General features: G+C 45.7%; 1 protein-coding gene across 3 annotated transcripts in view; it reads left to right on the forward strand.

Annotated features, from left to right (window-relative positions):
* The window catches only part of LOC138829071 (b(0,+)-type amino acid transporter 1-like), a 50612-nt gene extending 31119 nt beyond the window's left edge, over positions 1-19493 (forward strand). Inside the window, exons 1-6 of one of the 3 annotated variants that reach the window (XM_070025057.1) lie at positions 10789-11553; positions 14114-14247; positions 14430-14559; positions 14954-15078; positions 16675-16762; positions 17837-19493. In XM_070025057.1, the coding sequence (XP_069881158.1) occupies positions 10798-11553; positions 14114-14247; positions 14430-14559; positions 14954-15078; positions 16675-16762; positions 17837-18067 (1464 nt within the window). In that variant the 5' untranslated portion in view covers positions 10789-10797 and the 3' untranslated portion in view covers positions 18068-19493. Of the gene's footprint in view, positions 1-10788; positions 11554-13765; positions 13890-14113; positions 14248-14429; positions 14560-14953; positions 15079-16674; positions 16763-17836 lie in introns of those variants that run through there. The other 2 variants (XM_070025059.1, XM_070025058.1) reach the window with 2 other exon arrangements.
* The last annotated feature ends 3643 nt before the right edge of the window (positions 19494-23136 follow it).

Raw genomic sequence — 23136 nt, forward strand, 5'->3', positions numbered from 1 at the left:
ATTTATATACTAGGCAATAATAATCATTGTAATAACAGCTAGCATTTATTAAGCATTTATACTTTGCCAAACATTGTTGTAAATTCTTCCATAAGTGAAACTCATGTAATCCTTAACAGACTTCATAGTAATACTTATGGTAGTACCTCTGAGACTGCTACTACTACTGCTACTGCTGCTGCTGCTGCTGCTGTTACTACTATTACTACAACGATTTGGTGTTACTGGAATTTAAACTCAGGGCTTTGTTCTACCCCTTGAGTCATGCCTTTAGCCTGTTTTGCTCTTGTTAGTTTTGAGATAAGTTCTCATGTTTTACCTGGGCTGGCCTGGACAATGATCCTCTTATTTGTGCGTGAGTAGTTGGGATGACAGTCATGAACCAGCTTTTTCTGTTAAGATATGGTCTTGCAAACTTTTTTTTTTTGCCCAGTCTTGCCTGTAAGCACGATCTTCCTGATCTTAGCCTCCAAGTAGTTAGGATAACAAGTCAGTGTACCCAGTTTGAGATGAATATGATTAAACCCCACATTTTGGATAGAGATAAGGCATAAAGAAGCTAGGAGCCAGCCCAAACTCACATAGCTAACAATTGATATTAAAATTGGGATTTGAACCTAGGTAGCTGGCCTCCAGAACATTTCTGTTGCCTATTGTGCTCAATGGAAATTGTGAAAAGTGTAATGAGTGTTGGAAAGGAAGCAGGTCTGGAAAACCAGGCTGGCAAGTGTTCCTCCTTTTTGGAAACTGTAACATAAAACTCAGTGGTGAGGTCACTGGGAAAATCCCTGCATCTTACATTACCATCAGCACTAATACTGGCACTGGACATTGTCCCTAGAACCATCACCCTTCTTCACATCACAGATCCCTTCTCACACCACAATTTTCTGAGTAAGGTGAATGTATATTTGAATGTTCATGAGGTCTTGGGCTCATATCCAGGCTGCAAAGGAGTCTGAGGAAACTTTTTAGTTTCTATAATGAGATTCGTGAAGTGAACTCCTCATATAAAGAGGAGATCAAGCTGAGTGCCAATGGCTCCTGTCTGTAATTCTAGCTATTGAGAGGCTGAGATCTGAAGATTGCAGTTCAAAGTCAGCAAAGGAAATACTGATCTCCAAGTAACCACTGTAAAATCTTTTTGTTGTTGTTGTGGTCGTGGGGCTTGAACTCTGGGCCTGGGCGCTGTCCTTGCGCTCTTCAGCTCAAGGCAAGTGCTCTACTGTTTGAGCCACAGCACCACTTCCGGTTTTCTAGTGGTTTATTGGAGATAAGAGTTTCACGGACTTTCCTGCTGAGGCTGGTTTTAAATTGAAATCCTCAGATCTCAGCCTCCTGCGTAGCTAGGATTACAGGTGTGAGCTACCGGCGCCCGACATCACTGTAAAATCTTAAGTGGAGCTGTGGCTCAAGTGGTAAAGTACTACCTTTGAACAAAAAAGGTTAGAGACAGAGCTCAGGTCCTTAGTTTAAGCTCCAGTATCAGAAACACACACACACACACACACACACACACACACACACACACACACACACACACACACACACACACACACACACACACACACACACACACACACACACACACACACACACGGAGTTCAAATATTGGTCAGCCCCAAGCAGTACTAGTTATTGTTATACTAGGCCTTTCCCCCCTCTTTTCTAAGAAACACATTTTATTATCCTATTTTTTCTCTCCTGCACTATATTTAGGTGTTTTGGAGAGGGGATTTTTTTTTTTTTTTTTGTCGGTCGTGGGGCTTGAACTCTGGGCCTGGGTGCTGTCCCTCAGCTCTTCAGCTCAAGGCGAGCGCTCTACCACTTGAGCTACAGCGCTACTTCCGGTTTTCTGGTGGTTTATTGGAGATAGAAGTCTCACGGTCTCTCCTGCCCAGGCTGGCTTTGAACCGCGATCCTCAGATCTCAGCCTCCTGAGTAGCTAGGATTACAGGCGTGAGCCACCAGCGCCCGGCTGGGATTTTTTTTTTAAAGTTACTCTATGGCTTCTTTTTTTTGGGGGGGTGGGGGTCTGGTCGTGGGGCCTGAACTCTGGGCCTGGGCGCTATCCCTCAGCTCAAGGCTAGCGCTCTACTACTTGAGCCACAGCGCCACTTCTGGCTTTTTTCTTTTTTCTTATGTGGTGCTGAGGAATCGAACCCAGGGCCTTGAGCATGCAAGGCAAGCGCTCTACCACTGAGACACCTTCCCAGCCCACTCTATGGCTTCTTGTGTGGTGAGGATGAAGCTTATCTTAAACTTCCTGAGGGAAATGGAGAATATTAGAAATTATAGACTCCACTTCCATTGAGATATAGGATAAGGCTATTAATTAGCTTTGGCTACATAACAAATTGCCTTAAAGTGCAGTGGTTTTTAAATGTCTCTGGGAAAGGGGATAAGCTGTATTTTGAATGTGTTGAGTTGGGGTGTTTAGTAGATACCCAGTGGGGAACTGGAATTTAGGCATGAGGCTCTGGGAGGGGGTCTAGGGCAAAATTAGACAGCAAAACCCGAAAGGTGCTGTGGAAGTCACAGTTGGAGTCAGAGGATAGTGACATCTGAGCTGCCCATCTGGCACGTGGTCCCAAAGGGGCCTCCTAGAGGAACATCTGGATAAGATGAGCAGAAACTATGGGATCAGGAATTTCCAGCCTAGCTGGCACTTGGTCAGGGCTGAGTGAGAGGCCAGGCCCTCCGTGTGAATGAACTCTCAGGTGCTGATCCACACCACGGGTAGAAATACCGTCTGCCTGATTCTCTCCCCTTCTCCCCACCCCATTTCTCATATCGTTCTCATCTTCTCCTACCTTCTCTTCCTCTACCTTCCCCTTCCCATCCCTCCCCTCTCTTCTCTTCCTCCTTTCTCCCTTCCTTCTGCTCCAATCTCCTCCCTTCTGCTTTCTTCCCTTCCCCTCTCCTTCCTTCCTTTTCCCTCCCTCTCCCCTCCTCTCCTCTCCTGCTCCTCCTCTTTCCTGTGCTCTCTTCTGTACTTCTAATCCCACTAGAGGGCAGCAGCCCACAGTCCCTGTCCCAACATCCAGCCAGGAGACTTTGCCTGTGCCCTACTCTGTGGGTGGGGAGTAGGGCCAAGATGACCTTCAGCCCTGGGGCTTTTTCTCCCTCAGGACTCAGTCCTGTCCTTGTAGGGTCCCATGAGGTAGGAAATGAGTTCAGGACACCCAGGGAGCTGCTTCTTTGTCCCGACTACTGAAGTACACATGTGCCCAGTTATTTCCTCCTTGGCACTTGGGAACAGGGGGCCTCAGGGAAGCCTGGCACTGACTCAAACGCTCTGAGTGGACAGTGGCTTTCCCTGCTCTCACAGGGCCGAAGGGCCCAGGAACAAGGCCCCTGGGGACAGGATATCAGGACCGTGGCTGAGCAGCCTGCCGGGGACGTCCCAAGGGTACAGTGAGACCCAGAGAAACAGAATCTTCCCAAGTGAAGGGAACGAAGGACCTGGTTGGGGAGCCAGTATCCTGGGAAGGGACCCCTGGAATGACAGGTTAGAGACCCCCCCCACAGCAACCTCTCCCTCTCCCCCACCCCCTTCCCCTTAGATCCATGTTCCAGCTATGACCACTTGGATGCAGGCTCATCGGATTTGGGTTCAGAGAGAGTCTCTGTCAAGAAGGGGTTAAGAAACAGTGTCCAGGATCCAGGGGCTTTTGTAGCAAGTCATTGGCTTGCTGCCACAGTGTCCTTAGACCTGTAGATACTGAGATTTTTTTCCCTTAAGCTCCAGGACCCTAAATGGTCTTATTTCTGTGCCAGTCATGGTGGAGGATCCCAGAGATACTGTGGTCATTTGGTTTGTCTGAATTCTCTTGTATTTTCTGGTTTGCTTCATTTTGGACACACACACACACACACACACACACACACACATGTATGTACATATGTTTATTCTTTAAATTTACCAATACAGGAAAAATTGTATTATTCCAGTAGCCGGCTTATCCTTCCTCGGATTGTGCCATTTTCTTCTCACCCAGGTGCAGTGGGAGAGCTGGCCATGTTCTTGCAGCCTCCACAGCAGGGCGGGGCCTGGGAGTCATGGAGTGACCTGGCGGCTACCATAGGACGACGCAGCTTGGGGCCACCACCAGGTCTTGGGGATGACCAGCGTGAAACACAGAGCAGGTGGAGGTGGCTGAAAACCCCGTGGGCTCTATGCCAGAGCTACTGGACATGGGTGCGCCCCAGGGAGGGGAACCCCTAGGCCCCACTTGCGCCATAGATTATGGATGCTCATGAGATAGATACCGAGTGTGCAGCTGAACAAAGGACGTTGTGGCTGAGTCAGGGGACACAGAGGACAGGGCCATGTCCTTCATATAGCTCTTCAAGCCCTTTACCTTCACTGCCGTGCAGTTATTCCACACCTCCTTGTTCCCAGATGTCATTTTGGGGAGGAGCATTTTGTGACCCAGCATGTCCTGACCTTGGGAGTGGAGACTGGAATCACCGAGTCACCACTCAACATGCCTGGAGTCACTTCCGAGTGGGTGACCTGGGCCCCACTTTGCCCTGCTTTGAGGTTTAGTGTCATCACCAGGAAAAGATGGTGTCAGATCTGTTCATCTCCAAGGCTGTGTCAGTATTCTTCTGGGCTACATTCGTGTCATAGTTGCACTCTGTTAATTCTTAGCTAGTTTGAGGTTAGAAGGTTGCACTTAAAAGCCTCTCTTATTTATCCACATTTCGGTATTTTATGGGACTAGATGTACATCATACAGTGTTAGAAGTCAAGGCCAGTAACTGATATCCTCCACAAGCCAGCATTTCTGGGATTGGCCCCCAGCGGGGATCTTCAGTTCTGCTCCCCTCTACAGAGGCAGGTGATGGACAGGCTCCCTGAGGCCTCGTATCTATAGGGAAAGACTGGACCTCAGTGAGGGGAGAACTAGGCTGATTTTCCTTGAACCTAACAAAACACATTTGCATCAGACATGTCGAAGCTTTGAAACTGATCTTTTTGTTTTAATTAAAAATTAATATATATATATATATAACGTAAATATAATATAAATATAACATAAACAGTACCCATTTTATGGATGGACCTAGAATAAATGTTTAGTGAGGTAAGCCAAGCTCAAAGACAAATGGCATGTTTTCTCTCTTATGTGGAAGCTAAACCTAAAATACACTGGGACATGATAATTAGACAGGGCTCTAGGCATTCACACACAGTGAGGCCAAAGGAAGAACTCTTAGGGGAGGAACACAAAGGTGGAACGCCTTTGTGCCTCTGATCACATAAAATAATATTTATCAAAATGAACTCCAGGAAATGAAAACAAGAGAAGTTTGTCTTGTTTGTTTAACCTGTCTTTAAGAGGGTAAGGGGCACACAGAAATGGAGGGACAAAGGGACAAAGCAGTGGTACTCACTAGGTACAATGTTGAAAATGAAGTATGTAACTTGTGGGTGGAGATGGGAAGGAAACACTAGGAGAGAGTGAGGGAAGGGATGACTTTGTCTAAAAAATGTACTCTACGGGTGACTTAGGTAACTGCAACCCCTTTGTACACCACACTTATAATCATAATAAACAATTTTAAAAAATCTTCAGGGACAGTACCTAGGCCCCCCCCCAAAAAAAAAGAAACAAAGAAACAAAGAAAATACAACAAATTCTGGCATGGATGCAAGATAGTAGAAACCCTCACATGGTGTTGGTGGGAATATAAATGAGGGTAACCATTGTGGAAATCAGTACAGAGGTTCATCAAAAATTAAAATTATACATGCTTTATGACTCCAACATCTATTTTTTTTTTGTCAGTTGTGGGGCTTGAACTCTGGGCCTATCACTCAACTCTTCAGCTCAAGGCGAGTGCTCTACCACTTGAGTCACAGCACTACTTCCAGTTCTCTAGTGGTTTAATGGAGGTAAGAGTCTCATGGATTTTCCCATCCAGGTTGGCTTTGAACCATGATCCTCAGACCTCAGCCTCCTGAGTAGCTAGGATTACAAGTAAGAGCTACCGGCTCCCAGCTTACTTTTTTTTTAAACATATGAAGGAATATAAATCAGCATACAGGAAAGATACCTGCATAGCCATATTTATTAAAAAATTATTCACTATAGCCAAGCTGTGGAAATAACTGAGATGACCAATAATAATGAATGGATAAAGAAAATGTTATATATTTTATTCACTCTTGGTTGTTGGGCACATCAGCTGATTATATATATATATATATATATATACTGTATATATATATATACTGTATATAAATATATTGCATATACACACCATGGCGTATACTCAGCCATAAAGAAAATGGTAATCTTTGCAAGAATATGATGGAATTGAATATCATCAAAAACAAGTCAAGCTAAAAAATCCAAGCCTGGCATATTTTCATTTGTTTGTGGACACAAATGATGATGATAATGATGATGTTAATGTTGATGATTACAATAATAATAATAGGACATGCATATAGAAGGGGGTGGTCTGAAGGGTCATGGGAGGGAGGATTGGTAAAGGAAAGGATACTGAGACTGAAGAGGATGAAAATAGGAGCAAGATAGATATATAGATAGATAAAAGTAGCACAGTCAAACCCATCAAACACCGTTTGTAATAGCGGGAAAGGGCATAATAGAGGTGGTGATTTTGCTCTGTGTATACCATGCTTCTGTGGAATTATCAAAACAAAACACTTCTATACTACTTTCTGCTAATTAAAAATTAAATTAAAGATAAAGTAAGGGTTTATGATAAAAGGAAAATAGGGGCTGGAGGGTGTTACAGCTCTGTGGTAGAACACGTTCTTAGCATAAGCAAGGTCCTGGTCTCTATGCCCAACATCAAACAAAATGTATTATGTTCTCATTCTACTCAGGCCACAGGTACCTCTGTGTTGTAGAGAAGAGATGTGATCTCATCTGGCCTTTGCTTTCAGCTTCTGGGAGGTAATCTCTACAGTCTTTGGAATGTTATGCTTGACAGGAGTGCCCTCTCTTTGCCTGGGAAATCTTAGTCAGTCCGACAGTAATGCTATGTTTTGGTGAGTGCTTTGGGTCATAAAGTATCAACTTGACCTCTGGAGGGGCTAGAAATTGAGATTAGCCACAGGGTAACTAACCTTATCTGTGTGTATGGAACCTTAATAAGGACTGTGGATACCATGGCTCACGTGGGCTGTCCTGTTGTAATAGGAGATGTATGTTGTTGCATATCAATAGTGAGAAGGTTACATGGTCCTGGATGTATAGGAAATAACCCTGGGAGACTTGTGCTTATATCCTTAGGCTCTTCTGGAGCCTGCTCTGTGTACTTCCAACTTTGGCTGATTGTAACCTGTAACCTTTGGGTGTGAGAAACCACAAGCATGTGTATAAAAGCTTTCAGTAAGTTCTGTGAGTTTTTCTAGCAGGTTATGCACCCCCCTACCTCCAAATTGAAATTGATACCAATGATGAAGCTAGGCTTAAAGACTGTTTTCAAACTCCAAGTTTCACAATGTCTACCAGCAACAGTCCAAATGAAGGAGAAGGCTGTGATTTCAGGGCTTTTGTTATATAATAACAAGTTAAGTCTGACCAGGGACTACTGCTAGGATCTTTCCTGGACCTCTAGACTTCTCTCCTTTCCCAATTCTTTCCCTTTCATTCTATTTTTTCCCCATCTGCCTCTCTGCTCTTCTTTTTCTTCTAGCTAGGTGGGAATCTTAGAGCGTTCTCTTCCCAGGGATTTTGGGAAGAAGGTGGTCTCACATTTCCTAGAAATCAGTGCCCAGGAGGCTACAATGCCTGGGAGTGAGAGGTAGTGTGGACACAATAGGAACTTTGACAGTGAAGGTTCTGGCACATGTCAAGAATTGTATTGATTTATATATGTACATGAGATCCAAGTCTGCCAGATGGCTGGCATGAGCTAGGTGAACCTGTTTGAGAAACTGAAACATCCACTTTCGGATTCAGCATTTTTACCCCAAAAGTCCATATTCTTCCTATTCACCTTTCTATAACAATACTAGCAAAGGTTCTTTAACCTAATATTTAAATATAAATGGAATGGGGGGGGGGATGGGAAGGGATGAGCAGGGGAAACAAAGGAGGAGGTAACAATGCTTGATAAGAAATGTACTCATGGGGCTGGGAAGGTGGCTCAGTGGTAGAGCACTTGCCATGCCTGAGGCCGTGGATTCGATTCCTCAGCACCACATAAGCAAAAAGAAAAAAGCCGGAAGTGGCACTGTGGCTCAAGTGGTAGAACGCTAGCTGAGGGACAGCACCCAGGCCCAGAGTTCAGATCCCACGACCGGACCCCCTCCCCCCCAAAAAAGAAATGTACTAATTACCTTGCCCTTGTAATTGTAACTCCTCTGTATGGTATTTTCACAATAAAAAATTTAAAAAAATAAATGGAATGATCAATAAAAATTTATATGCTAAATGAACATTATTTATAAATCAATGAAATCAATTTAGTGTTGAATTAAGTATTATTTACCATTAATAATACAATATATATTATAATATATGTGTTACATACATGCATGTGTATGCATCTATCACTAAACTTTTATCTCCTCCTGGTATTATTATCATCCCCTCTTCCTGAGACTCAAACAATGAAACTCAGCCAGAGAGTAAGTTTCCCATAAGCTTACTACTACACATTTTAAACTAGTCTAGCTACTTTGAATAGTAAGTTAATTCTTCAAACAGTATAATACTAATTTGGTAAGTATTATTAATTGATGGATGAATAAGGGGAAGTTCAGAGACCTTGTTCAAGGTCATACAATTATGAAGATCTACAGCTTGGATTTGGACTCAGCAGTTTTATCCAGAGTCTGTACTTTGGTTTTTTGTTCATTTGTTGTTGTTGTTGTTTCAGTTTTCAAAACAGGATTTCATTGTCTCTCCTGGGTTAGTCTCTTGCCGCCTCAAATTATTAGGCTTATAGACTTGAACCATCATGCCCAGCCATAACCTGTACTCTTAGCCACTTCCTTCTATCTTGTTGAAGAACAAGCTTTCTTTTTTTTTTTTTTTTTTATCAGTCATGGGGCTTGAACTCTGGGCCTGGGTGCTGTCCGAGGCAAGCACTCTACCACTGAGCCACCTTTCCAGCCCTGTACAAACTCCCCTCCTCCTCCTCCTTCTCCTCCTCCTCCTCCTCCTCCCCTTCCTCCCCTCTTCTTCTTCTTCTTCTTCTTCTTCTTCTTCTTCTTCTTCTTCTTCTTCTTCTTCTTCTTCTTCTTCTTTTTCTTTCTTCTTCTTCTTCTCCTCCTCCTCCTCCTCCTCCTCCTCCTCCCCCCCTCTCCTCCTCCTTTTCCACTTCCTCCTCCTCCTCCTCCTCCTCCTCCTCCTCCCCCCCCTCTCCTCCTCCTTTTCCACTTCTTCCTCCTCCTCCTCCTCTTTCTCCTCCTCGTCCTCCTCGTCCTCCTCATCCTCCTTGTCCTCCTCCTCGTCCTCGTCCTCGTCCTCCTCCTCCTCCTCCTCCTCCTCTTCTTCTTCTTCTTCTTCTTCTTCTTCTTCTTCTTCTTCTTCTTCTTCTTCTTCTTCTTCTTCTTCTTCTTCTTCTTCTTCTTCCTTCTTCTTCTTCTTCTTCTTCTTCTTCCTTCTTCTTCTTCTTCTTCTTCTTCCTTCTTCTTCTTCTTCTTCTTCTTCTTCTTCTTCTTCTTCTTCTTCTTCTTCTTCTTCTTCTTCTTCTTCTTCTTCTTCTTCTCCTTCTCCTTCTCCTTCTCCTTCTCCTTCTCCTTCTCCTTCTCCTTCTCCTTCTCCTTCTCCTCCTCCTCCTCCTCCTCCTCCTCCTCCTCCTCCTCCTCCTCCTCCTCCTCCTCCTCCTCCTCCTCCTCCTCCTCCTCCTCCTCCTCCTCCTCCTCTCCTCCTTCTCCACTTCCTCCTCCTCTTCCTCCTTCTGTACTGGGGATTGAACTCAGGCCCTCACACTTGTTAGGCCGGCACTCTACACTTGAGCCATGTCTCCAGCCCTCTTTTACACTGGTTGTTTTCAACATAGGATTAGATCTTGGTTTATGCCAGGACCAGCCTGGGCTAAGATACTCTCCTTTGTGCTTCCCCAAGTTGCTAGGGTGTCAGGCATGCACTATCGTGCTCAGTCTTTGGTTGAGATGGAGTCTTGAAAAATTTTCTTGCCCCCCCCCCTTCCCTTAAACAGCAGTCCCAGATCTCTTCCTTTCAAGTAGGTAGAATTACAGAATTACAGGCTTGAGCCCCAGCGGGCCTGGGCTGGGTCCTTTTCTTTTGATCATCTTGGTTCTTCCTTGGGGCAAGGTTCGTGCAGTTTTCATTCCAGGCTGTCTGCACTAGGATCTTTGTTTTCTGGTACAGTCTGGAGGAAAATTGCTGTAAAGATCTCCTAGGCTTCTCATTTGTGCAGCGGCTTCGCACTCATCCATCCCTCATCCCCTAAGAATTGCCATGGAACTGGGCAACAGCTGTTTATTTTTCATTTCCTTCTTTCTTCCTTTTATTCTTTCGTGATGCTAGGAGGTGAAACCTACGGCTTTGCACGTGCTAGGCCCGGGCTCAATCACAGCATTGTATACCTCAGGCTTTGAAAACTGTTCTCTCCTGACCATTCTCTGAGCACCTGCCGCCTGTCTGTGCCAGGGTCTGAGCTGGGCAGATGGGAGCTTGATCGGCTCCTTTTAGACCACACCCTAGGTCCTTGACCACTGGCTCGGATTCCTCCAACGCTGTAATTATTAACTCCCTCGGCTAGCTCGCAGACAATAGCTATAAAAGCGGTGCTTCTCACATCTAACCAGAGACAGTGTCCGTTGGGAGTACCAAGATGAGAAGTAAGGAGTGGGGAGGCAATGAGAGGGTGCTGGCACAAGAGCCAGGCGATGGGACACCGGGACTGACCATGAGGAGGGAGATCGGGCTGTGGAGTGCCGTGTCTTTCAGTGCTGGCTGTATGATCGGCTCTGGCATCTTCATGTCACCACAGGGGGTCTTGGTTCACATGGGCAGCCCAGGAGGCAGTCTTGTGGTGTGGGCAGTCTGTGGTCTCCTGACCATGCTGGGTGCCTTGTGCTTTGCTGAGATGGGGGCTGTGATCCCTGAATCCGGAGGAGAATATGCCTATATCTTACGAACCTTTGGCTCTTTGCCAGGCTTCCTGGTAGCCTATACTTACGTGCTAGTGGGGAGACCAGCCGCCATCGCTGCTGGCTCTCTGAGTTTTGCTGAGTATACCCTGGCTCCCTTCTACTCTGGCTGCACCTCACTGCCCCAGGTCGCAGTCAAGAGCGCGGCTGCCTCCTGCATCCTGATGCTAATGCTGGTCAACATGTGGAGCTCTCGGCTGGCCACTGTACTGATGAATGTGTGCACAGCTGCCAAGGTGTTCTCGTTGCTGGTCATCGTGATAGGTGGGGCTGTGGTGCTGGGCCAAGGTCATGCCCGAACTGAAGTTTTCCTGTCTGCCTTCCAAAACACAACACTACAGGCAGGGAGCATCGGCATGGCTTTCTACCAGGGACTGTGGTCCTTTGAAGGTTGGGGGAGCATCAACTTTGTGACAGAGGAACTAAAGAACCCAAAGGTAAGTCCAGCATACTGCTCCAGGGGTAGATCTCTGTAGCATCGCCAGTTACTGAAGTGCCAATGATCCAGATTTGGAGGTGACTGAGACCATGAGCAAGCTAGTTGGAAACATGGGTTCCCTGCCTGTACTCAATGGACTTGAATGCCAGCCCACCTTTTAGGTGAGTTTCATGAAGCCTCTCTCCTCAGGAAAGAAATGAACTCTATGGCATCACCTCTGGTCTCCTCCTTCTCAAATAGGTACTATTAACTCCATTTTCCACACACAGAAAGTAAAGTTTGGAGAGGGGAAATTATTTTGAATTTATATTGTCCACAGTGGTCAGGATTAATGGCTCTGCTAGACATCTGGCATTTTCTCTACAGAGCATTGCTATATACACTTAATTCCATTGCTAAAGCCTGGGGGCTACTTGTGGAAACAACCTACTTCAGAACAAAGGAATAAGCCAATCCTTCCTCCCATAAGTCTAGGGGTGACCAGTCATCATCATCCTGCGGGAACAGAGCAGCTTAGGACTCCACTAGAGCATGTTTTGTGACTATGGATATTAAGTCTTTGCTATGAGTGTATTTGCTTAGGATATTGTTGTTTGTGATGATGATGATGATGATGATGATGATGATGATGATGATGATGATGATGATGTTGATTTCTCCCTTGTAGGAACTCAAATTCTCAGAGAAAGAAGACTATAAATCTTTTCTTCTATGTCCCCTGGACTGATTTAGGGCTTATTATAGCTGAGTCTTGGCAAAGGCTCCCTGGAGGATGGTTGGGGAGAAGTTAGAAGAGTAGTGACTTAGAAACTGAAGTCCAAGAGTAGAAAGAGAGCCAGCTGTCCAGGGACTTCATTTTTATTTTAGCATATAATTCTTTGTGCTTCATCTATTTGTGTAGAAAATCCACCATCATAATAGCTGGGGTACCAGTGGTAAAATCACTCATAGCAGATGGCTTGGGCTGAGTACAGGAAGCAACTCTATGGCTGCCAGTGAATGGTTAGAGTGTGCTCAGGTTGGCTTTGGCGTTGCAGAACAGAAACAGAGGCTCCTTTAACTTGCAGTGCTCGAATCTCTGCCTCTCTGAATCTGGGCCCTGGCCTTGCAGTTAGGCCAGGGAAAGGATGGCGTAGGGGTGGGGAGGGTGTTAAAAATAAAGGAGACAGGGTCTGGGAAGGTGGCTCAGTGGTAGAGCGCTTGCCTTGCATGTCTGAGGCCCTGGGTTCGATTCCTCAGTACCACGTAAGCAAAAAGAAAAAAAGCTGGAAGTGGTGCTGTGGCTCAAGTGGTAGAGTGCTAGTCTTGAGCTGAAGAGCTGAGGGACAGTGCCCAGGCCCAGAGTTCAGGCCCCACGACAGGACCCAAAAAAAAAATAAAGGAGACAAAATTCAGTGCTTACAGTGAGGATCAGAAAAGTTTGTCTATAAAGGATCCGAGAGTTAAGATTTTAGGACCCATAGGCTATTGACATCTATCACAGTGACTCAACTCTGTTGTAGTAGCATGAAAGCTGCCAGGTGAACAAAGGAGGGCAGGTGTGTTCCAATAGAACTTCATTGACAAAAAAGCAGGTGGCAGGCTGGATTTGGTCCACAGCTACAGTTTTCTGGTCCCTACTGGATCCAGAATATTTCTGATGATGGGTCTGTATCAAAGCATATCCTAAGGTAATTCTCTGAATACCAGCATTTGAGATTCTGCATTAACTTAGCTCTCCAAAGTATGCATGAGGAGCATCTTTGTTCATTTCATACTTTTGCTTCCAAGAAACCGTGAAACCTTTGGTAAACCAGGGCCAGGCTTATGGGCAGATTCCCTGGGCTTTAAGTGGAGAACTAAGAACCCTAAGAGTGAAATCAGAAACTCTCACTGCTCTTGTGGTGTTTTGGCTAGATTCCAGTTCATGGTATAGCTTGGGGCTCTGCTGACTTTTTTAAATAGATGCTTATTGGTAGGAGGGCTGCCCAGGGAGGTCAAGTTCAAAAGTATACCAGGCTCTTTGCCCCTGAATAAGTGTGGGGCTGGGTCATATATGCTGAGTGCTTACCTTGCCAAGGGCATCCTGCAGGGAGGCCTGTGAGGGGACAACCTTTGCTACTTGGCTACAGGTCATCTCACCTGGGCCCAGGCAGAGCCAGTTTGCTACTGAATAGCAGACAAATGAGATCTTCAACTTTTCTGTTTCTGTTTCTCTGCTCTGATCTCTTGGTTGCCCCTACAAGGAATTCCTGTCTTTCCCCTCCACCCAAATCCCTCCCACTCTTCAAGGAGAACCTAGTTGAAGTTCTACCTTCTCCTGGGAGTTTTCATGATCACTCTTCTTCCCACCAGGTCAGATCCTTTATACCTGTGCTGCTCTGATTCTGGTTCTTGCCCTGTGAAGTCTCCCAGCTCATTTGCCTGAATGCATGTCCATGTTTTGTTAATCACAAACTCATGTAGGAGGGACAGGAAGGGCTCCTGGAAATCCTCATCACCAGCACAGTGCCAGTAATTTTGGGGGGGCCTAGATTGACCTTACGGGCTAACATGTGTTCCTCTCTCAAACCCTGCAGCGAAACCTGTTATGGGCAGTGATGATCGCCATTCCTATGGTCACCAGCTTGTACCTCTTGGTCAATATCAGTTACCTGCTGGTGCTTTCGCCCAGTGAGATCCTCTCCTCTAAGGCGATGGCTGTGGTCTGGGGGTGAGTGCATCCTGAAGTATGTCCTGGGGCACTAGACATTCAGGATGGGGAAAGGTGGTGCTCTATGTATATTTGAACTTGCCTTTGAATGCAATGCTTGCTCCATTTCCAAGGACAGAGGGCCTTGTGGCTATCATCTAATTCTTTTAGAGTTCCTTCCCTTGATCTTTCTGCATTCACAGGAAACAGGTTCTGGGATCCTGGGCCTGGCTGATGCCTGTAGCTGTTGCCCTTTCGACATTTGGTTCCGTCAATGGGACGTTCTTCAGTGGCAGTCGTGTGTGCTTCGCAGCTGCAAGAGAGGGCCATATGGTGAGAGATGGGGTTCATGGGCAGGCCTGGTGGGGTGGGGGCTACGGAGGATGCTAGAAACCCTGCACGCTATGCTTCCTATTTTCTGAACCTAGCAATTAGCCTGTAGAAAGACTTCCCTCATAAGACATGAACTCTGTTCTTCTGAGAGTCTGATGTGAGCATTCCACACTTCTCAGCTTCACCTCCAGGTATCAGAGTGATTATGGCCCTGGGTCACGTGGGGCAGAGGGTGATAATACAGACACCCTTGTCCTGGCATCTGGTCAACTAGGTGAGCCACAGAGACTGACAACCCAGAAACTGTGGTGTGACTATTATCTTGGGCACACCGGGGAGACATTCCTTCTAGGGGTTCCTCTGGGGACTCCCCGACACCTGCTCTGCTTTCCAGCCCCATCTGCTGTCCATGCTTCATGTGTATCACCTGACACCTGCTCCAGCCTTGATGTTCACCGCAGTTGTGGCCTTGATCTTGATCATCCCAGGAGAATTCAGCACTATAGTGAACCTCTTGAGGCAAGTGAGACTTGTCCTAGGCTGGGCATTGGGTCATGGGCATCTGTGCACCTATATAGTCCTGTGAGCACCTTGCACACACATGCACAGATGCTCTTTTGGGGCCTTCGCATCTACCCACTTGCACTTATACACATACATATGGACACATGTGTAATACCTCTTGAGCTCTGCGTATACACACCCACATGTGCATGTGTATAAACATATATGCCCACTTCTGGAAGCGTAGTGTCAGTAGGGTAGCAACACATTTCAGACATTCTTTTTGAGTCATGTTTCCAAAATTAAATGTGGCTCTTTTTCTTTCTCTGTTCCCCCAAATTCAATAGGACAGATTTTTTTAAAACCAAAAATAGTCAAAGGCTTCTGTTGTCATTGTTATTATTTTTCTTCTTTCTTGGTCCTTTATTATGTGGAAGTGTATTCAGGCATTATTAACACTCCTTGGAGCCCTTGGCATGGTATGACTTTTTCCCCCTTTTTAGTCTGGGTCTGTAGTCTGGATTTGGTTCTAGTGTACTATCTGTTGAGCTCGGTTCACCCATGCCAGCCTATGTTGACCTAGCTAGTGAATGCATCAAAATCGGGAGATGGTCTGACCCTCTTTTACTATTTTTCTCAAAATGGAAATCACAGAAAAAAAGGTCACTAGCTTTTTTTTAAGCTCATTTGAAGAGGGTTGACAGGCAGATTCTTTTTAAAAATATTTTTATTGTTTTCTACAAAGGTGATGTACAGAGGGGCTGCAGTTACATAAGTCAGGTAAAGAGCACATTTCTTTTTGGACAACACCATCCCTTCCCTTATTCTCTCATAGTTTTTCCCTGCCATCCCCACTCACAAATGGTATAGTTCATTTTCAACATAGTGTCCAGTGAGTACCACTGCTGCGTGTGTTCACCCTTTGTCCGTCTCTGTGGACAGGCAGATTCTTAAACCAGCAGGCAAGCCTAATGGGTGCAGAGGGAGATCTGGCAATAATTCAGGCATGGCATGTTCCCTTCCTTTGTTGTCTAATTAATCTGGAACAGAACATACTGTGCTTGGCCTGGCTCTTTTAAGAACAGTAAGTAACAGACATGCTTTTTCCTCCTTTCATCTTTTCCCCATGAGAAAGAATAATATCAAGTCCATAGTGAGCACGGGAGGGTGGTGTCTTTGGGTGGAGACTGAGGAAAGGGACTGAGAATATCCTAGCACAGAGCAAGAATCCTAGGAAAAGTCATTCCAACTAGGAACCAATGCTTCCTCAAGAGGTAGCTTGGTTTTGACCTCCAGACATTGCTTGGTCTAGACTCTGCTTCCATGCTTAGATGGAGTTTTTATTAGTCTAACAGCAGACACTCAACTATAGACACTGAAGAGGGCAGAGATGAGGATTTGGTGGGCTGCTTAGTGGTTCATATGCTATGTCATCAACCCTAAGTGCAAAGATAGGCTGGGAGTGGCGGGGAGGGGCACTCTGCTATGAATGGGCCAATCTGTGCAGAGAACACCAGCTTCCAGGAAGCACAAACATTCCTTCCACTCTTGGGGTACTCTCTCCAAATCCATCCAGAGAGTGCTTGATCTATTCTTTACTTTTCCTTGTAGCTTCATATCCTGGATCATCTATGGAACCACCATTAGCTGTCTCTTGTACTTGAGGATAAAGACAAAGAATCTTTCCCGAACTTACAAGGTATAGACATGGGGTGGGGGGGAAGAGCGAGAGAGAGCGAGAGAGAGAGAGCGAGCGAGCGAGCGAGCGAGAGAGAGAGAGAGAGAGAGAGAGAGAGAGAGAGAGAGAGAGAGAGAGAGAGAGAGAGAATGTACATGCCTGTGTATGTGCCAGTTCTGAGACTTGAATTTAGAGCTTGGGTGCTGTCCTTGAGCATTTTTGTTTAGGCTGGGGCTCTACCACTTGAGCCACAGCTCTATTTTGAGTTTTTGGTGGTTAACTGGAGATAAGAGTATCATGGACTTTCCTACTTAGGCTGGATTCAAATTGAGATCCTCAAATCTCAACCTCCTGAGAAGTGAAGATTACCAGAGAGCATTGGATTTTTTTCACCCTCAGCTACTATATGAGGAAACTTTTTGGACTACAGTCTCAAAAGCCCAGAGAAAGAACATAGGGGGAAAGACAGGTACTGGTGGCTACATGCCTGTATTCCTAGCTACTCAGGAGGCTGAGAGCTGAGGATCTCTGTTCAAAGCCACCCAGGCAGGAAAGTACATGAGATTCTTATCTGCAATTAACCACCAAAAAAGTGGAAATGGAACTGTGGCTCAAGTGGATAGAGCACCAGCATTGGGCAAAAAAGCTCAGGGACAGTGCCCGGGCCTTAAGTTCAAGCCCCATGACTGGCAAAGAAAAAACAAACAAAAGAATATAAATGAATAGCACTATTATATTTGGCAATTTTTTTTTCTTATTTGCTGTTGGGGTGGATGAAGGACATCTAATCACAAAGCATGGTTCTACTTGCTGTGGAGCTGATCATTTCTCCTTTGGAGGACCCTAGTGGAGAACAATAGGGGACAAATACAGGGGATATGCACTTTTATTCACTTAGCAGAGATGCTTACACTGATCCCCACGCCTTTGCTTCTTGAGTAGTTCTCAGCCCAGAAGTTAACTCCATTGGCCCAGTCAAGGTACCCTGGCAGAGAGGAGCTGATGGTGGATATAGGCAGCAAGAAGCAGAAAGGAGCAGCAGAAACTCCCTTTACACGTATGTCAGTAGCCAAATGCTCACTCTGCCCGATGCAGGTTCCCACCGCCATCCCTGTCATCATGCTTCTGGCTTCTCTATTCCTGGTGCTGGCACCCATCATCGACCATCCCCAGATGGAGTTGTTGTACATCTTCCTGTTCCTGCTCAGTGGTATCCTGGTGTATTTCCTGCTTATCTACTTCCAGTGCCAGCCCAAGTGTTTGCAGGACGCCACCTTGCATCTCCAGCTGCTTTTTGAAGTTGCTCCGACCACAAAAGATTGCTGATTCAGCCGGGTGCCGGTGGCTCATGCCTGTAATCCTAGCTACTGAGGAGGCTGAGATCTGAGGATCGCGGTTCAAAACCAGCCCAGGCAAGGAAAGTCTGTGAGACTCTTATCTCCAATAAACCACCAGAAAACCGGAAGTGGCACTGTGGCTCAAGCGGTAGAGTGCTTACCTTGAGCTGAAGAGCTGAGGGACAGCGCCCAGGCCCAGAGTTCAAGCTCCATGACCGACCAAAAACAAAAGATTGCTGATTGGAGGACCGGACAGATTCTACACTGCCTTCTTTACAGCAAATGGCCTTTCTTTACCCAAATGGCCTTGCCAGGTTCTCAGTTGGTGACTGGGCATAATTGTAGTAAATTCTTAAGTGTGGTAGCATAGTTGTTGCGGGGCTGTGGGTTATTCACCAGGACAGCATCCACTTTCTTTAAGAATCACTCCTTCATTCCGGCTCATGCCTGATACTTGACTCTGAGTATAAACAGCCATTTATTTGGTCATGATTTGTCACCTAGGTGGCCACCGTGGAATAAGATTACTTTCTGAGGTTTTGGAATGAGAATTCTATCTAGTCTAGGTTGTCTGAGCTGAAGAACTTCACATCTTGGGTGTTTTTTTTTTGTTTGTTTTTTGTTTTTGCCAGTCCTGGGACTTGAATTCAGGGCCTGAGTGCTGTCTCTAAGATTCTTTTGCTCAAGGCTAGTGCTCCACTACTTGAGCCACAGCACCACTTCTGGCTTTTTCTGAGTGGTTTACTGGAAACAAGAATCTCACAGACTTTTTTGCCGGGACTAGCTTCCAACTGTGATCTTCAAATCTCAGCCTCCTGAGCAGCAGGGATTACAGGTGTAAGCTACCAGTACCAGGCAAATCTTAGGATTTATCTGGGGCCATTTCCCATCATGTGGGCAGAGAAGTAAAAAAAGCCATTGTGGTAAGAAGAAAGAAGTAGATATACAAAGTGATGTATTGAGCAGTTATGTAAGCCTGAAGATTTTGGGTATTTGGAGCATGGATTTCACAGGGTAGCAACCTTTTTCCTGACAGCTGTCTATTTCCGATTCCTGTCCTATGGTCAAAATAGCATATGATGGTCCTTCTAGATTTCCTTCATTCGTTCGTTCATTCCTTCCTTCCCTCCTTCCCTCTGTTTCTCTCTCCCTCTCTCTCCCTTCCTTCTTTCCTCCCTTCTTTCTTGCCTTCCTCCGTCCTTCCCATCACTCCCTTCCTCACTCTCTTCCTAATTTCCTGTCTTTCCTTTCCTTTTTCTTCTTTTTGCAGTGTCAAGGCTTGAAACCAGGGCCTCACACATGCTGGATAAGTACTCTGACACCAACATACATCCTTAGCCATTTTCAGCTTTTTTCCATTTTCTGGGGCAGCATGGTTATCCCAGAAATTATAATAAACTTTTCAGACTGGCTCAGATGAGTTTGAATGAGTGCTTATTTCTTGCAACTGGAGAAGCTGTGACCCTGGCAAGCCTTCTTTTTAGGAAGACAGGATACTTTAGTTAAGGCTTGAAGCTTTCTATTTGGTTGAACTGGGAAATAAACCAGAGACCTGTGCCTGGAAGCTACTCACTTTGAGTAAAAAAAGACAGATAGTCACATTTCTAGAGAAAATGATGAATAGCTAGAACAGCCCCTAAAGGTTAATGTGGTTATAAGACTAAGTAGAGTTGAGGGGGCAGATGCACCTAGCTATTGTGGGGATAATGTGGTCTGGGGAGGGGGGAGGAATGACAGGATGTCTAGAAGGAGGCTGGGGGTGTAGTTCTTTTGTACATCTGGAGGGGAGACTCAAAAGAAGGGGACAGACAACACTCTTCAGCTGCCTTAATCCTGAAAACTGAGTCCAGACAGCTTGTGTATGACTTTGATTTTGGTATGGAAAATTCCATAACCAATTTAGGATACCTTCCACAAGTTAGTGTGCCCACATCAAACAACTCTCTACTTCTCTGACAATAATCAGAAATTCCAACAATAAGGCTAGGCATCATGGTACATGCCTGTACTAACAGCTACTTCCAGGGAAGAGATGCAGAGGATCAGAGTTTGTAACTAGCTGGGCAATAAGTATGTGAGTCCCTGTCTCAATCAATAAACCAAGTGTGGTGGGATGTGTCTTTTGTCCCAGGCCATAGGTAGGAGGATCTGTCGGAAGCTGGCCCCAAGAAAAAAAAAATACAAGACCCTACTTGAAAAATAACTGAAGCACAAAAAGGGATGGAGGCATGGCTTAAGTGGGAGAATGCTTGCCTAACAAGGGTGAAGAACTGAGTTTAAACCCTTGTCCAAGGGGCTGGGAAGGTGGCTCAGTGGTAGAGCACTTGCCTTGTATGCATGAGGCCCTGGGTTCGATTCCTCAGCATCACATAAGCAAAAAGAAAAAAGCTGGAAATGGTGCTGTGGCTCAAGTGGTAGAGTGCTAGCCTTGAGCTGAAGAGCTGAGGGACAACGCCCAGGTCCAGAGTTCAGGCCCCACGACTGAACCCCCTTTACCCCCCCCCCAAAAAAAACCCTCGTCCGAAAGCCAAACCAAAATAAAATGAAAACCAAAACCAAAACCTGGAAACCACTATCAAACAATTCATTTCAATTCTGACACTGTCTGTAGTTAGCCTAGACACCACAGGTTTAAGGGCTCAGTCTCACAAGACTGCCCTCACTGTAGACACCAGACATAAGTACTGGGTCCCCAGGCTGCCCACATTTTCTCTCTGGTGTGGCTACAAAGCTGTGGGTTCTCACAACAGCTCCCTCTGGGTTTGATAATTTGCTAGAATGATTCACAGGACTCCAGGAATCCAGTTTAATATAAAAGGATTCAACTCAAGAACAGTCTAAGAGAAGAGATACCCAGGATAAGGTCTTTGAGGAGTGATGGAGCTTTCTAGTCTCCCTCCCAGTTCCCAATCTTCTCAGTTCTTCTATGTGGTCACAAACCTGGACGCTTGCTCTCTCAGTCCTGTCGTTTAAGGCTTCTTACTGGAGATTTCACTGGGCAGGTAGGATTAATCAAAGCCTTGCTATTGGTGCCTGAACGCAATGTCCAGACCCTCTCCCCTCCCCAGCGATGTGATAGGTGTGCGTGCAGGAAATGGTTTTATGGGGAGATATAAAGTGAGGAGGGGGAGTGCTGTAAGCGCTCACCCTCTCATCTTGACTTCTCCTTTCTGGCAATGCTGAGCACCCAGTCCTGAAGCTCTTAAGGGTCCCAGACACCTGTTGTTTCATCGGCATATAAAACACATGTTGTTGTTTTTTTTTCACTCCAGGGATTCCAAGGATTTCTGGCCTGGTGTGTCAGTAACTGGGGACAATCACCAAATAATTATTTTCTGCCCTAACACAGTTGTGAACTGTGAACTCTTGATTAGCGCCCTGTTCCCTAGGACACTGCTCCCAGTGAAATTCTAGGAAAATTCTTGAATCCCTTCTCTCCACAGTGGGACAGCCTGCTTTAGAGAGCGGCTGGTCCTAGCCAGCTCCTTTTTCAAGGAGACAATGATGTAGGCTGAAAGTCCACCCCAAAAGGTTGGACCCTCCAGCAGGAATGAGTCCTTTTCTCTTTTGGGCCCCAGCCAAAATGTGTCTGTGTTTCTTGTGAGCCTTGGTGGGTCTGTATGCTGGTTGTAGATTCTATTCATATTGGTGAGGATATGGGGTTCCTTTGTGCTCTGGAGCCCTTGCTGACCAATAATGGTTATTGAATTAAAATATTGAAAGTATTTGTAGAATAAGGGAATGAATTACATCTATCTATCTATCTATCTATCTATCTATCTATCTATCTATCTATCTGTCTATGAATATGCACACATGTCCATCATTCCCAGAGCCTCAGCTCCAGGGCCTTGTCTGGAGATGTTTCCTAAGAATATATTCGAGGGCTGGGAAGGTGGCTCAGTGGTAGAGTGCTTGCCTTGTATGCCTGAGGCCCTGGGTTCAATTCCTCAGCACTACATAAGCAGAAAAAGCCAGAAGTGGCTCTATGTCTCAAGGGGTAGAGCGCTAGCCTTGAGCTGAAGAGCTGAGGGACAGCGCCCAGGCCTAGAGTTCAGGCCCCATGACCAGCAGAAAAAAGAATATTTCAATTTTCAGGGCTAGGAATGTGGCTTAGTGGCAGAGTGCTTGCCTAGCATGCATGAAGTTGTGGCTTTGATTCCTCAGTACCACACAAACACAAAAAGCCAGAAGTGATGCTGTGGCTTAAGGGGTAGAGTGCTAACCTTGAGCAAAAGAAGCTCAGGGACAGCGCCGAGGCCCTGAGTTCAAGCCCCAGGACTGGAAAAACAAATATATATATTTAGAGAGAGAATATATTCAATTTTAAAAATTATTGTTATTAAGGAGTTGCGCAAAAAGCTTACAATTCTATACGTCAGGTTATATGTCCAGTGGTTCTTGGACATTGTCACCCCCTTCTTCATTTTCTCCTGCTTCAGTTTTGTTTTATTTTTTATTTCTTCCTTTTTTCCTTTCTTTTTCTGTTCCTTTCCTTTCCTTTTATTTTCTTTCTCCTTCCCTCCTTTCCTCCCTTTCTCCTTCTCATCCTGTCTACTTCTTATTTTTCTTCATTTTTTGGGACTTACTGTGAACTCATGGTCCACCTTCCTCAGCTAAGTGCTGGGATCACAGGTATGAGCCACCACATCTGGCTACACCTTCAGTCTCAGGCAACATTCCTCTACTTGATCATAGATCTGGCCATAGACTGGGCAGCTGGACCAGGCCTAGGCTGCAACCTGTCGTATCCCCTAGTCAGATGGGCTCAATCTCCCATTCTTCTCATATCAACAGCCTTTTGGCTCTCAGGCTGGCTGTAATGGTGGAGGCAAGTTCCCCAAACATGCTCTAGGAGGGCCATTTGCTACCCCTTGTTGCTACCCAGCAAACCTCCCTTGAGATACCATTCTGTCTCGGGCCCCCTTAGGGGTTCTCAGATGGTTAGTGGGGTATTTGTCCCAGATTGGAATCAGACTTCTCAATGAATCAGTACATGAAACTGTCTTGCTTCAAGTCAAAGTCATGATTTCTTTCCCTCACCTCTGTATCTCTTGC

This window comes from Dipodomys merriami, unplaced genomic scaffold (genome assembly GCF_024711535.1).
Source record: "Dipodomys merriami isolate MVZ:Mamm:240054 unplaced genomic scaffold, mDipMer1.0.p SCAF_17, whole genome shotgun sequence".
NCBI lineage: Eukaryota > Metazoa > Chordata > Mammalia > Rodentia > Heteromyidae > Dipodomys > Dipodomys merriami.